Source organism: Nelumbo lutea, chromosome 1 (genome assembly GCF_056320005.1).
Source record: "Nelumbo lutea isolate HS-2025 chromosome 1, American lotus-T2T, whole genome shotgun sequence".
NCBI lineage: Eukaryota > Viridiplantae > Streptophyta > Magnoliopsida > Proteales > Nelumbonaceae > Nelumbo > Nelumbo lutea.
The window spans coordinates 188,464,773-188,481,478 of record NC_142684.1 but is presented as its reverse complement, the minus strand read 5'-3'; the positions used below and the strand labels follow the sequence as shown (position 1 = coordinate 188,481,478).

Genomic DNA, 16,706 nt, shown 5'->3' with positions numbered 1-16,706 from the left:
TTTGTTCCCAAAACTTTATGGAGTTACCAGAATTCAAGTCATACCTAATATTAGGGAAGAAAACCGGTAGCAGGTCATGAATGACTTTCCAAGGAGAATTGCTTGTGGTCCTAGCTCTGATTCCAGCGTCTCATCCATTGTGCTCCAACCCATGTATACTTGCCACTATTCTAGCCCATAGCTTCTCCTTCTCCATAGGAAACCTCCACAACCACTTCCCCAACAGAGTCATATTCCTTCTCCTAATACTCCCAAGCCCCAAACCACCACACGACTTACTCCTACACACTATCTCCCATCTAACTCTATGATCCCTCTTCTCCTCTCTCGGCTCCCACATGAAATCTCTCGTTAACTTCTCTAATCTATTAGCAATCTTCACTGGGATTTTAAACACCGACATGAAAAAGATGGGTAAGTTAGCAAGCGTGGCCTTAATTGTTGTAATTCTCCCACCAAGAGAGAGGTAGTTCTTTTTCCAGGATACCAGTCTTTTTTCAAACCTTTCCATCACCAGGTTCCAAAAACTCTCTTGGGATTATCACCTAATGGAAACCCTAAGTAGTTCAAAGGCCACCCCGAAATTTCACACCCCAACACTTTAGCACTCTCCTTGATCTCTCCCTCCAAATTCACCCTCATTACACAGTTTTTCCCAATGTTAACCTTCAAATTGGACATTTGCTCAAACAGTTGTATCACCAACTTCAAGTTCCTAATAAACCTCACATTACCGCCTTCACAAAACAGAATCGTGTCATCAGCAAACTGTAAGTGAGTGAGGGGGTTATCCACCCTCCCAACTCTCCAGCCTCTAATGAGCCCCCTAGAATCTGCTCTGTGAATCAGTTTCCCCAAAACCTCCGCAATTAGAATGAACAAGAAAGGAGAAAGGGGGTCTCCTGGTCTTATACCCCTAATGGCTGGAAAGAAATCTACCATTTTCCCATTGACTAGCACTGAATAATGACAATTCCGGACATAGCCCATGATCCACTTACACCATTTAGCCCCAAACCCGAATTTAATTAAAACTTTCCTCAAGAAATCCCAGTCCACCAAGTCATAAGCCTTTTCCAAGTCTAGCTTAGAGACCACTCCCTTCTTCTTATCCCTCTTAAAGTTCTCCACACTCTCATTAGCAATTAAAATCTGATCTGTAAATTGTCTTCCACTCACAAAAGCTCATTGATAGTGTGCAATGATATTTGGCAGTACCTTCTTCAATCTCAAAGACAACACTTTTGCAATGATCTTATACAAGCTATTAACCAAGCTAATTGGCCTAAAATCCTTCGGGTGGGACGCATCTTTATTTTTTGGAATTAAGGCTATAAATGTAGTTCACACCCGGATTGACAATTCCTCTCCTGAAAAACTCCTCAAACACCCGCAAGAGATCATCTTTCAAGATATCCCAACAATCCTGATAAAAAGCCATTATGAACCCATCCGGCCCTGGAGCTTTTGTTCTATCCATAGATTAAAGCTTCTTTCCAACCTTCTCCTGTTCTCCTTCCCTACATTTGGCCAATCCAAACCTTCTACCCACACCCTTCTACTCGCAGGCCTTCTTAGAATAGATTTGAAGTGCTCCACACAGGCCCTGACAATCTCCTTTTGTTGTACTAACTCAACTCCATTTACTACCAATTTGGAAATAAAGTTCTTCCTTCTCCTGCCATCTACTAGAGAGTGGAAATACCTAGTGTTTCTATCTCCCTCTTGCAACCATTTACACCGAGATTTTTGCCTCCAGCTAATTTCCTCCTTGTGCAGGCAGTCCTCTATCTTGTCTTCTCAAGTCTCTCCTAAGATCATTGTCTTCCTCTCCAAATTCTCCCCTTTCCTCTTTAGAGTCAAGGCTTTCAATCTTATCCATCAGGTCTCCCTTTCTTTCTTCTATCCTCCCGAACTCCATCAAATTCCACTCCTTGATTCTTGCTTTCAAGAATTGTAGTTTCTTATGGAATCTCATCCCCTCCCATTCCACCAGCGGGTTACACTCATGCCACCACTCCCTCACTTTGTTAGGAAACCCTGGATGAAGTAACCACATATTTTCAAATCTAAAGGGGGTAGGACCTCCACACCTTATTTCCTCCTTACATAACACGATGGGCTAGTGATCCAAGGTCACCCTTGGGAGAGCTCTAGAAGCCAAGGTTCCCCAATGTTCTTCCCAATCCAAAGAGAACATGAATCTATCCAGCTTAGAGAAAATGGGTTTAGATTGGAGATTTGACCATGTAAATGCCTTATGTGCTAGGGGAATCTCTTTAAGCTCAAAGGCATCCACAAAACTGTTAAACTTCCTCATGCTTTTTGTCACCCTCTGGTTAACCTTATTGGACTCCGAGAATCTGATCACATTGAAATCCCCACCCATGCACCAAGGCCCATCGCACAACCCTCTAACATCAGCCAGTTCCTCCCATAACTCCTTTCTCTCTCTATAGTCATTCGGTACGTAAACATTTGTGAGCACCCACATATAATCATCCTCTTGCTGCTTAAACTTCATGGAAACCGAGTACTTCTCGATCAACTCCTCCATACCTTCAACCACATCCCTCTTCCACATTGTTACAATCCCCCCGGAAGCACCCCACGCTGGAGCCACCACCCAGCTAATACCCCTAGCTTTCCATACACACGTTACCCACTTGTCATTAAACTCCATTCTCTTAGACTCTTGCAACAGCACAATGTCTGGGTCATACCGTCTTATTACCTCTTTTATTGTTGCTCTCTTCTTTGCACTCCCAATTCCCCTCACATTCCAACTAAGAATCTTCATTCCGCTTCTTTTTTAAAACCCCTTGCCACCTACCCACTACTTTCCCCTTTTCCTTCTATCTCCTTTTACCCCGAGCTTCTTGTCTCCTTCTACATCTCTCTTCAATCTCTCTACTTCACTCAATCTCCTCTTCTTTGTTATGATTTGCTTCTTCCTCTTTTGTAAACTTTCTTTCAACTCATTCAAATCTTCCAGCCTACAACTCAACTTCCCTACAAATTCTGCTATCACGTCTTCTCTCACCGATTCCTCCACCCCTACCCTTCCTATAGAATCCCCTCCATCTCTGTCCACCTGCCCTTCCTTCCTCTCCTCTGGTCCCACCTCCGTTCTTTCCTCTCCATCCTTCCTCCCTTTCATGTTACCTCCCTCCTTCCCTGCTCTCTCCCCGTAATCCTCTCCATCTCAACCCTCATTCCTTTCCCTCCTCTCCACTAACTCCTCTCTTCCTTCCTCCCCTTCCTTCCTCCAGATCAGCTTCCCTTCCACTTCCTTAAACATACTTTCAGTGATTTCCCACACTTTTCCACTCCTATACCTTTCTTCCCGCACCTTCCCACATTCCTTCCTTCCCCTCTCCCCCTCCTCGGAGAGCCCGCCTGCTAGCCCAACTGCATATTCATGGGCTACATGACATGGAACAGAAACGGAATTTGGAACCAAAGACAGAGGAGACACATTAGTAGCACAAACCGAAATCACATTGGTTACCTGGGACTAATGGACAAGCTAGAAAAGGACTACTCCCGGCCTCCTTTCTTGTTCCAGAGGTTGGTAAGCATTTATCTCCCTGAGTTGGTTGGGAAGTACTTCTGTCCTTTGGTCAACCTGGTGATCTTTCCACTCTACCCCTGGTTCACCCCTAGATGGCGTGTTCCTGCTCTGCTTCCGGTTCTCCCGGTTTGCCCCTTCTAATAATCCTTGCTCATTTTGTGGTCTTGGGAATGAGTTAAGTTGATTGCAATCTTCACCCTGAAATAAGCTTGCAATATTCCACCCATCCATGTCACCTCCAGCACAACTACCTTCGTCGTTTACACTTCCCACGCTAGTGTCATCAACAGAAAGGTCCTCCGGTTCATCATCGCCTTCACTGCAGTGCACCCAGCCTTCAATCTTCTCTTCCTTCTCTTCAATTCTTCCCCTAGCGAAACTTGGCTTCGGCCTCTCTGAGGAGCGTCGCAAGGGGCTAAGCTCCTTCAGACTTCGTCGGGAAACCCACTGTAAAGCCCGCTTCTTCTCTGGTTTCCGGCACTGCGTGCATTCCCCCCCTGTCTCGCAACTGGGGACGATGATAGACCGTTAACGTTGTCTATCTTAGTCGAAACCCCAGTCACGTGATTCATTAAAGGCTCACATTGGGTCGGGCCCGCTGACCTGTTTGGGCCTTTAATAACACTACTAACAGTCTGCATGGACTTTTGCTTTGGCTCATTCTTAAACACCCGCGAGCTCACGTGACTTTTAAGAAGGTCACGCACGTCCAACCCCGGGCTCGGTTTGGTTTTATCAGGTCTAGGTTCGGTTCTTCCTTGGACCAACCCCTTTTCCTTGTTCAAAAAAGTCAGATTGGCGCCGGTTACAACCTGTGCAAAGGACCTGCCACCCTCTAGACTGTTCACTGCTTCCACACACGAAAATCCCACCCCCTGAATGCTACCCTTTTGTTTCTCCAGCATTTGTTTTTCCATTTTAGTGAAAGTGCTTTTCTTGTTTGAATCCTCCAACCCTTTCTTGCCACGCAGTTCTTCTTCAACCTTCTCATCTCCCTCCCTACGAGCCTCTTTCTAGAGCACCGATTCAATGGATGAAGCCAGCCACACTGAGTAGCATTGTCCTTCAACTAGCACCTCTATCTTCCGAGGAATCTCCTCAGGTTTTACTCCATTCAATAAAAGGGAAGCTGAACAAAGGTCTCCCCAAAAAGCACCTCCTAGTGATCCTCCACACCTAAGAGACGCACCAGCACTCTATCTTCAACAAAGAAATCTTTGGAGTTTGAACCCGGACACCATCTTGATACTGTGAAGTTTCCAAGTTTAGCTTGGATATTTAAAGCCTCAACTTCTACTCTATTCTCAAGAAGATCCAGCAAAGCCTTGTCCTTCTCAAAAGGTGTTAAAATAAATGTGCTCTTCAACTTTAAACTTGCTGTTAACAGATCTGCAACTTTCCTCCAGTCTAGAATGTGAGCTGAAGCTTTAACTATCAGTTTACTTTCCCAATCACCTCTCTGTATGTTTACTCCCAATCTGTATTTACCTGCCCCAGCTATCACTAAAAGAGTCTCTTGCTTATTATTGCTCACCATACTATTAGAACTGCTTATCTTCCTTTTTACTATTACTTCTCTTTTAGCACCCAAGCATTGCAGCAGTTCACATAAGGCGCCATGAACTGCCTTCCAGCCCTGACTCTTCCTTCCTTCTGGGAAGCAGACCATCTGCTTTCTACCCTTGCCAAAAATTTCTGTCAAAGAAATAAAATAACCTTTAAGGTTTCTCTTACACTCTACAACAAACCTTCTTCCAGTTTCTGAGAGAAGCTCTTTCCAACTATTTTGTTTGCCTTTGTTACTTGCACCTTCCACAAACTCCTTAACCCCTTCAATTACCCCCAAACCTTCTAACAGCACCATCCTTCTCTTTGCTTCCCTGATTTTCAAGCTCAGCTGACCATTTAATCTCAGTTCCTCAAATAGGAGCTCCTTAGATTCAATCTTCAAAGCTTTTTTCCAATGGCCTACCTCCACAAATTCTCCCATCAGATGAACGCCTTGTATTCTCCCTAATGTGTTTACACTTACTGCCACTGAAAGCATTTCCTTTAGATCCACCAAGACAGTCTCTCTTGTGTCATTTAGGAAATAGACCAGACCACAAAGGGCCCTGCCAAGGATTTGACAACCCTACTTGATTGCATATGCAAATCAAATCACCTTTCAATGATGAAGAGAAATGACTTCAAAATGACCTCTGTAACTTGAATCCAAATGCTTTGATCTTAAAAGGGATTACTCCCAAGGTGATGATCCGCCACTAACCATTGAGAGAAGCAAAGGTTCCTGGACCAAAATCATCCAACTATTATGTAATCTTTCTTGGTAACTTAAGCTGATTTGATAAAGTTTCCATAAAGTATTGTGTTTACCATATGCATTTCCCTGCATGAAGGTTTTGGTGCATGGATCAGCAGAGGCAACTGAGCATTTGAAGCAGCATTGCTTGAAACATGTTTGCCCCCATGTGTATGCTCCTCAGATTGGTGAAACAATTGATGTCACCTCGGATTTGTGTGCTTACAAGGTAGCAATAGTGGATAGCTGTAAGATCGTTATGAACTAGTAATGGTCAGTATGTCTTACATTTTATGCAATGTCAATTGCAGGTGCAACTTTCTGAAAAGTTGATGAGCAATGTACTCTTCAAGAAGGTTAGCATCTTTATGTTACCGTATCTGATGCAAATAATCTATGTTCATGTGCTCTGCTTGTTGTGAATTCCTTGCCTGGATCTGCATCTGAATGTTGTGCAATTTTACAGCTTGGTGACTATGAGATAGCTTGGCTAGATGCTCAAGTAGGGAAAACAGATAATGACATGCTTTCCTTGCTTCCTCTTTCAACCCCACCTCCACCACACAAATCTGTTCTTGTTGGTGATTTAAAACTAGCAGATTTCAAGCAATTCCTTGCAAGCAAGGGTGTCCAGGTATCTTTATTCAGTACTTGCTAAATGCATTCCTTTGAATGTAACAGGACTTTTGAAATGCATAAAAATGTATTGGGGACCAATGTTAGAACACCCGTGGGGGAGCTATCAGATTTTACAGTTAAGTAAAATACTTGGCCTTTATTTATTTGCACCGATCATAGATGAATTGACCAAACATATTTAGGAGGGGGTCCCATGGTGCATATTGTTTCCTGATGACATCGTTTTCATTGATGAAACTAACGAACAATTAAATGCAAAATTATGCTTATTAACAAATGCCTTGGATACAAGAGGTATTAAAGTACGTCTAAAACAGATAATGTGGAATGTAAATCTAATAATAATGGAAGTGCAAATTAGGGTAAATTTAGGATTGGAAATCAAGAGATTACTCAATTTGACCTTTTATGGTACCTTGGTTCGATAACTCATAGCAAGGGAGAAATTGAGAATGTCACCCATAGAATTAGAGCAGGATGGGCAAAATGGAAGGTGCATCTAGAGTTTTATATGATAGGCGAATACCACTTGGATTAAAAGGAAAATTCTATAAAACAGTTGTAAGGCCAGCTAATGTTGTATGGAGCAGAGTGTTGGGCAGTCAATAAACATGTCCAGGAAATGAGTGCGGTTGAAATGCCATATGCTGAGATGGATGTGTGGAAAAACTAGATAAGGTAAGATCAGAAGTGAAGTCACTTGTAGATTGTTGGAACTTAGGAGTAGCTCCAATAGGTGATAAAATGAGAGAAACTAGACTAAGATGGTTTGGTTATGTGCATATAAGACCATCAACAGCTCCCATAAGAAGTGATTTGTTACAAGTTCAAGGGACTAGAAGGGCAAGGGGTAGACCAAAGAGGACATGGGTAGTACTAAGAAATGGTTTAAGCACCAATAATTTAGCAATGGATATGGCACTAAACAGGATGGACTGGTGAAACAGGATTCATGTAACCAACTCCATATAGTTGGGATAAGGCTTGGATGGTGATGATAAAAATCTTCATGTACAATTAATAAGTTAACCAACTTGTTTATTCAGTTCAGACTGTTCCAGATGTGGACCTCATCTCTTGGATAGGGATAGCTAAAATCAAACTGCCATGAGGATCTGATTTGCAGCACGAAAGTGGCTCAGTAACTTGCTACAGCTGCTCATTAGGGTATGATTTGCTAGTCATTTCCTTACTGTTCATGGCAAGGGGGTATCTAGTTAGACAGGATCTTTCATGAAATAATTCTCACAAAAAGAGGGTGTTTTTCAAGAAGATTCATGTATTGTTATTGGTTGGACTCTATCTAAGAGGATAGACCTGTGAAGGCTGTGATTTCTGCCTATGGTGGTTTGGGATGTGGTATTTTGTTTGAAAATATGATTTTCTTGGCTTCCTAGGTCAGTTAGTGCCCTAGTAGCCTCCTTAGAGGGATATGTTCAGTCTGAATCAGTTAAGAGTTAATTGTATCTTGTATCTTGTATCTTGCTTCATCCCAGTTCTGAACTATGTAGGCACCCTCTCCTTTTGTGGTTTCTTCTTCTTTGCAAGTAGATATTTTCCCATTATCATTGAGAAATGTGGTGAGGATTGGTGGCATGACCTTCCTTTATAAATAAATGTTCATCACCTAATCGAATATTTGCAATCTGAAAAGAAAAATTGATTCTAAAAATCCTAACCCAATTGAACTCGGTTCTTTTTAAAAGATTCAAGTTATGAAACATATTTCAAACAGGTTGCCTAACCGGTTCAGTGGTGGGCAACATCGTGGGTGAAAAAATGGCCATTACCCAATGTTGGTCCCCGCTATCTGTGGTGTCTCGCGAGAGGTAGACTGGATACAGACCTAAACCCTCGGCATTTTTCAGCACAAAGTAACCACTTGCAGACTAGAACCCAGGTTCTCACTCATGGCAACATCCTGGGTAAGCATGTTCAAAATTAGACTGATAAAAGTTGGAGTTCTGTCTGGAAAGATCCTGTGAATTCGGGTGGTGTAATGTCTCTTACTTTATTCTTTTGGATAATCAACATTTTTTGGTGCTTTATTCATGATATCTTATGTTAGTTACTTTTTGGTAACTCCTTTCAGGTAGAATTTGCTGGTGGTGCCTTGCGATGTGGGGAGTATGTGACATTGCGAAAAGTTGGAGATGCTGGGCAGAAGGTGATTAACATCTCTTACTAGTTCCGCCTTACAGTTATGCAACACGAGATCATTAACATCTCTCTCTCTCTCTCTCTCTCCTGACTGAACATTTTATAGGGTGGTGGTACTGGGACTCAGCAAGTGGTACTTGAAGGCCCTTTAACTGAAGAGTATTATAAGATCCGAGATTATCTCTATTCACAGTTCTATTTGCTATGACCCAAGGTGTGAAACTTGTGATGGTTTTTGTTGATGGGAAAGGCGGTGCTAAAGAAGCCTTCAACTGTTCAGAAAATAATGATTTTCGTGGTAAGGAATGCAGCTGGCTGATGGATTTCGCCACTGTTCCCTATTTTGTTTTGAGGCTGCCTTTCCCAACTCCCAGACTGTACTTTTGTATCTCTTTTTTCAACCATCTTTTTGTCTGTAATAGTGATTTTTTATCCAGTAATTAGTTCTGGCACAGAAGGAACAGCTTGTTTGTCCTTGCTTCTTTTGTCAAGAGGACGGATTAATGCTAGTAATTAAAAAATGGGGTGTAACCATTCAGCTCTGAACCTTCGGATGTGTGCCAAGAGGCCATTCTCGCCTATGATAGTGTGGATCTGAGATTGGATTGGATCCCAAGGTCCACAATCACATTCAAGAGTTCAGCTGACTTGAAGCTATTTGCCAGGAAGGACATGCTTATTTTTTTTATATATTCATATATTTTGTTAAGTATAAGGAGGAGTGAAGGACGAGGAGAGCAGACTAATTTGCATGAATCTACTAGAACTAGGAGTCCATGATCGGGACGTTTGGTGTGTTTCGACCTCCATCTCTTCAGGTAGTCAGGAACCATTTGATTAAATATGGTCTTGAGTTGAGCATCTTACCATAGAAATTGTTCGAATTGTGTTGCCTTTATTTTATGATTCCAATAAATCTATTAGCCACGAATGCTTAGATTGGGCCGAGTATGTAATTCCATACTCGTATTGTTGACAACTTGCAGAATGAAGATCATGATACCGGACCACCTGTCCCTTAAAATTGGGATTACCTGTGCATATGTGGGCCGTTGACTGGACTTCCTAATCGAGAGCCATCTTTGTCCTGTACCCGTATAGGCCTTAGATCTCACAAGTTACCCAAGAAAGAAAAAGAAAAACCATGTGAATGGTTTAGATCCAGTGATTTATTTATGGACACCATTTTGATGATCTAGATAATTGGAATGATTTGATATATCACTTGTATGGGTAAGATTAATTAGTTGCTCTAGGAAGCTACTTTGATGGCCTTATTTGTTTATTTTTTTATTTGGTCCATTGGTATATCACTTGATCGGTATTAAAACATTGATATTAAAAGATCACTTTAATGGATTATTTTTTTTTGGGTTGGTACTTGATGTAACCGTTTTTCGGCCACGTATCAATGTTTTGTGATGTGAAATTTTTTGGCAAGTACCTCGTTATTCGACCCGGTGGTGGCGTACCTTAGTGATGAGCTACTTGGTGGCGAACTCCCTGGTGGCGAACTACCTTGGTGGTGAACTGCCTGGGGGCGAACTGCCTAGTGGTGAACTCCCTGGGGGCGAACTGCCTTGGTGGCGAACTGCCTGGGGGCGAACTGCCTGGTGGCGAAATCCTTGGTGGCGAACTGCCTGGTGGCGAACTGCCTTGGGGGCGAACTGCCTTGGAGGCTAACTCCCTGGTGGCGAACTACCTTGGGGGCGAACTGCCTGGGGGCAAACTACCTTGGTGGCGAATTGCCTTGGAGCTCCTTGGTGCGGCGCAATCCGACTGCCCTCAGCATGAGGCGGTCTTCTTTCTTTTGTAGGTTGTGGGAGATGAGGGACCTGTGAGAACTTCATCTTTTCCTCCTCTTTGTAGGTGGCGGGAGTTGAGAGACCTGTGAGAACTCCATCTTTTCCTCATCTTTGTAGGTGGTGGGAGCTAAGGGACTTTCGAGAACTCCATCTTTTCCTCCTCCTTGTAGGTGGCGGGAGTTGAGGGACCTCCGAGAACTCCATCTCTTCCTCCTCCTTGTAGGTGGGGGGAGCTGAGGGACTTCCGAGAACTGCATCTTTTCCTCCTCTTCGTAGGCGGCGGGAGCTGAAGGACCTGCGAGAACTGAATCAGAGGTCCCGGGGGTACTTTCCCGGTGGGGGCTCTCCGATGCTTAAGTTAACACTCTTATTGTAGAGAGCTTTGAAGATAATATGAGAGAGCTAGAGAGCAGGGTTACTTCCCTTTCTTTTCCATCCCCTTCCCCTTTGGGGGGTGAGGTCTTTATATACCGGAGTCTTCGCAGGTTAGGTGGGTGAAAAGCCTCCAAACGGTAAGACTCGTCGCATCCGGTCAGAACCGGAGTACGGTGGTGAACTCCTCGAGGTCGTCAGGCTGGCGCTTGTGTCAGGCGGCCAGGTCGGCGCCTGGGCCGGGTTGTCAGAGGGGTGCCTGCGTCAGTTGGCGGGTCAGTGTTTAGGCCAGGTCGTCAGGTCGGCGCCTGTGTCAGTCGGCGGGACAGCGCCTAGATCAGGTCGTCAAGCTGGCGCCTGTGTCAGTCGGCGAGTGTGTCTAGATCAAGTCGTCAAGCTGGTGCCTTGGCCGGATCATGCGCTAGGCTGGTCCAGGTCGGCCAGGTCGCGCAGGCCGTGCACAGTTCGCGCAGGCCATGCGCAGTTCGCACAGGCTGCGCGCGCCGCGCGCAGGTCGCGCCAGGCCGGCCAAGCAGGTGCCCGGGTGGGTCACCAACTTCGTAAGTTTGTTAGCTGGGTGTTTTCCTAGTTGTCATGAGGTGCCATGTGTCACAATTTTACTGGAGGGCCAAATTTGCCCTCATCATTACTTAACTTGGGTGGGCTAGATTACTTGAAATCCAAGTACGACGACTGAAGTTAATTGACTAAAATGATTAAATGTTGATCGTCCATGCCCTAGGTTTATTTAGTCATCAAAAAACATGGCTTCAATATTTTAGAATTTTTTGTTGAATTATCTGAATTGCTAAGACTGCTTGTAGGGTTTAAAATTTCAAAAACAAAAAGAAACTTTAATTAAAAAAAATTTCCCTGATAAGGCGATTACCACGAATGCAATGTTACATATAGGCCAAATTTTGAATTTTTAATGTATTGACCCATGTTCTGCCAAAAAAATTTGGCCTCACCAATAGGGGTGGTAATTTTTCACCCAATCCACTGAATCCACCCAATCCAACCATTTACTTGGCGGGTTGAAAATGGGTTGATCACCCATTGGGTCAATTTAAATGGGTTGGGTTGTAAATAACCATTGGGTTAACCACTACAGATATATGTATTAATTCCTTAGCTTTTTTTTTTTATTTTCTTCATTTGAATGAAGTAATTTATAATTAATGTATTAATTTTCTATTAATTATTGACTAAAATTAGTTGTCTCGAATAAACAAATTACACCCAAATCGATATAAATCCAAATCAACTTGACCAGAGCCCGAACCAGTTTAACTTGGTCTAAATATGAATAGACCTGGTTTGTTTGGGTTGTTAGCCTAGTCTAAAACAGACCCGACCCAACACATGCTGATCCGGGTTGACCCGAATTCGAAATGGGTATTGGCGGGATGGCCCGACACCCGCTTGCTTTACCTGGTTTGGATTGTCTGGCTCTATCTGTATTTATACAGCCCAAGCCGAACCGGACCAGCCCAATTTAGTTCTCTTGACCCACTTCGAACCAGTTGGCTTGATCTCAGACCCATGCACAAACCTGATATGGGTCAGTCCAAGTCAATCTACCATTAACTAAACCAATCTGGTCTGGTCTGGTCTGACCAGACTAATCCAGATCTAAACAGTTCAACCACCCTTGATGCAATTAACTCAAAGACAATCCAATTAGATAGTTCAAGTTGGTCTAACCGGTTTGAATCTAAGTTAAACCGACCTAATCAGTTCAACCACCCTTGATGTGATTAGCTCGAAGATAATCCAATTAGATAGTTCAAGTTAGTAACTACTATTACCACCAAGCTATGCTCCTATGCCCAACTTATTTGTCAAGAGAGTTGATTTTTTTTAAATACATAAATATAAGATTAATGGGTTTGGGCGGATTAAACTCAACCAATTTAATTTTATATAACTGGATCATTAATAGATTGGCAGGTTAGATGGGTTGGGTTGAAGCTCAACCCAAACCAAACCCAACCCAATCCACCCAATTGCCACCGCTATCACCAGCTACTCAAACCAATAAGATACACACATTCACAGTCTACTTTGACTTGGTTTGGAGATCTCAGGCAACACCAAACCAAACCGAACCATTTTACTATAGAATCCAAAGCAAAAAAAACCGTTCTATTATGGTTTGGTCCAGTTTATTTGGAACATTAAATTGGGATAAACCCAATTAGAAACCTCAAATAATATGCATACCTGCATAAATAACAAATCTAATTCAAATATGAAATTGAAATGTTAATAATTGTCACAAATTACAAATTACTGTTATATAAACTGCATCGACTCTCAAACATAAACAGCTCCTTTGATCATCAAATTATTAAAATTTGAAATAAGCAAGAATAATATATATATATATATATATATATATATATATATATTTAATTTAGAAAATTAGACCAAATTGTTATACCAAATCAAATCATTTTAAGGCCAAACCAAAACAAACCACCAATGTTAGTTTGATCCAGCCCATATATTGAGAACCCCTAAAAAGGAAGGCGAAGAAAGCCAGAAAAGCAAAGCTGAAAATCATACAAGGAGTATGCACAGTTTTGCATTATACATCAGTACATATTTATATTTGTATTTTCCAAACTGGTTAATACATGTGACTCCAGATCTCCTGCCCACGCCTACCCACAATACACAACCCCAGGTGAATTGGGAACATATCTCCCCATGAGATTCTCCCCATGAGATTCTCCATGTGTGACTGCGATTAACATGGGCAGAGTTCTCGTGCGCAGGATATCCAGACTCAGTACATGTCACCCAGCGGAAAGGAAATACAAGGTCGGAATCACCCTACCAAAGTATCCTCTTCAGAATGCACCACTGACTGGTCTAAGTTTAAAAAAAAAAAAAGATGGGGTGATTGCATAAATCCAAATTTTTTGGTAAAGATCGGATGAAATTTGGATCACATCCAATTTGCATGTAGATTAGGACAAACAGATAACCATCTAAAATCTCTATATGGAGTAGCTAAGAATTGAAGACGATAATTATGAAACATCGGTTGATTATGTTCAGAAATCATCTGCATTTCAGGAAAATCACATTAAGGCAGGCCCTCAGAAATCCTTTGCATTTCAAGGATTCATCAGTGCATTACAAGCCTGATATGAAAATCACATGGAAACTTTGTGATGGATTAAGGTCCATTTTGAATCCACGTTTTCTCCAGCAACAATGCATGTGAACTCCACATTCATGGTAGAGCATTAGAATTAACATGCCTGAGCCTATAATTGCTGTCACTATAATTTTAAAATCTGAATGAAATTACGCATGGAAAATCTTCTTCGAGGCCATAATCAGTCTCAATGAGGGCCGTCGGAAAAGAATGGCAAAATTTCAATCTCCAATTCAAAACAATGGCAAAAAAAATTAAACAAAAGATTCTAACTACTCAGCGTCCATCCAAAAGTGAAAATGAAACTCCTACTTGTGCAAGTTATTAGCACAACTGATATACACTCAATGCTTACTTCTTCTTATCACCAACTCCAGCAGACCTGCACGGAATAGTACCCAAAAAACAGATGATGATAAGTACCCATAAGTCTGTGAAAGCTCTAAACTTTATTCAAAGGCAAAATGGTTTTGAATTTTGACAACCCATGTAGCAATTATTCCAAGGACAAATAGAAATTATATATCCACATAAAGGACTCCTCTAGATATAAACTTAACTAAAAGTTGTAGAAGAGGAAAGGAATGTAACAATTGATAATTACCTCATCTTGCGGAGGACACTTGACATTTCCTCACGCTTCTTCTTTGCCCTTTTGTGAGTGCCAAGCTTTTTCTTTGCTACCTTCAATGCACGCTTGTCTTTCCCAACTTTGAGAAGCTCAGTAATTCTCTTTTCATAAGGAGCAAATCCAGCAACTTCTCTGATAAGGCTCTTGACGAAGTGTACTCTCTTGCTTGTTTTCTGAGTAACCAAAAAAAGTTGAAGAATCATGTAATATACCAGTGCCCTAAGTTGAAAAAGCAGGCTGCAACAACTGTAAACAATTTTTAAATTTGACAAAGCAACTGCCAATAGCAAGTGGCATTATCATTTCCAAAAACTACTCACATCAATGGGAATGTAAAATAAACAAAAAAAAAAGTTCCGTCTTCATAATTTTATCAATCCCAATTTTCAAAAGAGAATCATTTCAAAACATTTTCTTTCCACTCAAACAAGAATATAGCTGCTGCATCTCTGTGGAGATAGGATGTAATAAACTCATATGGAAATGGCAACAGAATAGTTATTTTCAAAGCTCAAAAGAAAAACATATGTTGTAATATTAACATACTCCTTTTCTGTCAGATGGACGTGGTGCCAATTCCTTCTTGGTTATAGTATGCCCTTTATTCAACCCCACAAAGAGGCCACTCTTTGGCTGTTGTGGAGCCATCACCTGCTCCTGCCAATTTGTGATGCAATATCAGTAAACGCACAAGGAAAATTGCAATTGTTGTCAGAAGCAACCAGCAGAAGAAATGATATCAACTAGCTTTGTTCATTAAATAGAAAGGTTTTATAGAACGATATTCATTGGCTGATCATTCAGGTCGTGGCAGAATTACTGAAACGGGTTTATGCTGAACGTTCAATCAATATTTAAGTTCAATCGATGTCAAGTAAATAAGCAACCGGATAAAGGACTGGCAAGTCGTTAATACGAATCCTATCACAACAAGAAGTCTCACATCAAGCAATAGATTACAGACAAACTTGAATTGAACATTGTAAAAGCATTGCTCCTATAAAGTAAAACAATGGAAACAACAACATACAACGATGCCAGATAAACGGAGAAAAAAACGGCATACAAATACAGGTACAAAAATACAAATCCGAGAAAAAAAAAAAAAAAAAAGGAAGAGCGACATTTCAGATGAGGGAGAGGAGAAAAAAAATTGCACAGGGAACCTAAAGAACTAACACCATTCTTACAGAGAAGTTTGACTTACAACTATAAGCTTGCAAGAACAAAAACAACAAATGAAAGCCCCTAGATTCAAAGCAGATTGGGCAAAACTATAGATATATTTTTATACATTATACGGAAAATGCCTTAATCGTGAGTTTATCAGAAGAAAAGCTCGTCACAACCAACGAAAATGGGAGGGGTTGAGGGAATCAATACAAATGTAGTAAAATCCTACCTCCTGGAGTGATCCGATGAAGATCGCTCAGGAAATCCGTTAAATAAATCTGCAAGGCAAAGAAAGAAAATCAGTTATGCTCGATGTTTCTATCTCTTTTCTTTTCTTTTCTTTTCTTTTCTTTTTTTTTTGTTTTTCTTCTTTGCATTTCAGAGGGTCGCAGTCTTTCGGAGAATTGGGAACGGTCGCTCACCTTCGAACGAAGAACAATGGCCGCCGAATAAACTAGGGTTTTGGGTTTGTGCTCAATTTATACGCGAGATATATATGGTGGTAAGTTCAAGTGTTCAACTGAGGGAACTGGGCCTGCAGCCCCACCAACCAGCCCACCCCAATTTTCAAATGGGCTGGATTTGGTCTTGGGCACCTCCAGAAGTGGTTAAGAACATGAATGAAGTGGGCCTTGGTAAGATGTTCTCAAGGCACGGTTGGGATGTTTTGTGGGACACGCTTTATGGGAAGTCGATGTGAATTTTTGAAAGAAGATGCTCTTGATTAGGGAATGTTCAAGATTCAAAGTATCCCATTCCAATAAACCGGGCGTTTTGATCACACTCTTTTATTCCTTTGTTTTTAGTTTTTTCTTTTTTTTTTTTTTCGAAAATTGGACGGGGGCTGGCTACGTAGCTCTATGAAGTGAAAAAAAAAA

At 41.7% G+C, this 16,706-nt stretch overlaps 2 protein-coding genes across 3 annotated transcripts in view; one reads left to right on the top strand and one right to left on the bottom strand.

Moving 5' to 3' along the window:
* Window positions 1-9,221, top strand: part of CPSF100 (cleavage and polyadenylation specificity factor 100) — a 38,828-nt gene extending 29,607 nt beyond the window's left edge. Inside the window, exons 14-18 of the mRNA XM_088961698.1 lie at window positions 5,974-6,105; window positions 6,188-6,232; window positions 6,343-6,510; window positions 8,608-8,682; window positions 8,782-9,221. Coding sequence (XP_088817824.1) covers window positions 5,974-6,105; window positions 6,188-6,232; window positions 6,343-6,510; window positions 8,608-8,682; window positions 8,782-8,883 — 522 coding nt within the window. The 3' untranslated portion in view covers window positions 8,884-9,221. The remainder of the gene's footprint in view (window positions 1-5,973; window positions 6,106-6,187; window positions 6,233-6,342; window positions 6,511-8,607; window positions 8,683-8,781) is intronic.
* A 4,918-nt stretch (window positions 9,222-14,139) lies between these two features.
* On the bottom strand, window positions 14,140-16,351 carry LOC148879933 (large ribosomal subunit protein eL36y-like). Of its 2 annotated transcripts, none has more exons than XM_088961696.1 (5): window positions 16,251-16,351; window positions 16,058-16,106; window positions 15,202-15,312; window positions 14,629-14,828; window positions 14,140-14,406 (listed from the first exon to the last, which is right to left on the bottom strand). In XM_088961696.1, exons 3-5 carry the CDS (start codon window positions 15,301-15,303, stop codon window positions 14,376-14,378), a joined length of 333 nt encoding a protein of 110 aa, XP_088817822.1. In that variant the 5' UTR covers window positions 15,304-15,312; window positions 16,058-16,106; window positions 16,251-16,351; the 3' UTR covers window positions 14,140-14,375. The 2 variants fall into 2 exon arrangements, with proteins under 2 accessions (XP_088817822.1, XP_088817823.1); XM_088961697.1 differs by having other exon boundaries at window positions 15,202-15,306; window positions 16,251-16,326.
* Window positions 16,352-16,706: the final 355 nt, after the last annotated feature.

Bases quoted from the DNA above. Each gene is read 5' to 3' on its own strand.
- LOC148879933 (XM_088961696.1), bottom strand. From the start codon at position 15,303: ATGGCTCCACAACAGCCAAAGAGTGGCCTCTTTGTGGGGTTGAATAAA. The intron at 14,829-15,201 runs GTATGTTAATAT...TTGGTTACTCAG, and splicing joins GTCCATCTGACAGAAAAGGA to AAAACAAGCAAGAGAGTACA. The intron at 14,407-14,628 runs GTAATTATCAAT...TATTCCGTGCAG, and splicing joins AGTGTCCTCCGCAAGATGAG to GTCTGCTGGAGTTGGTGATA.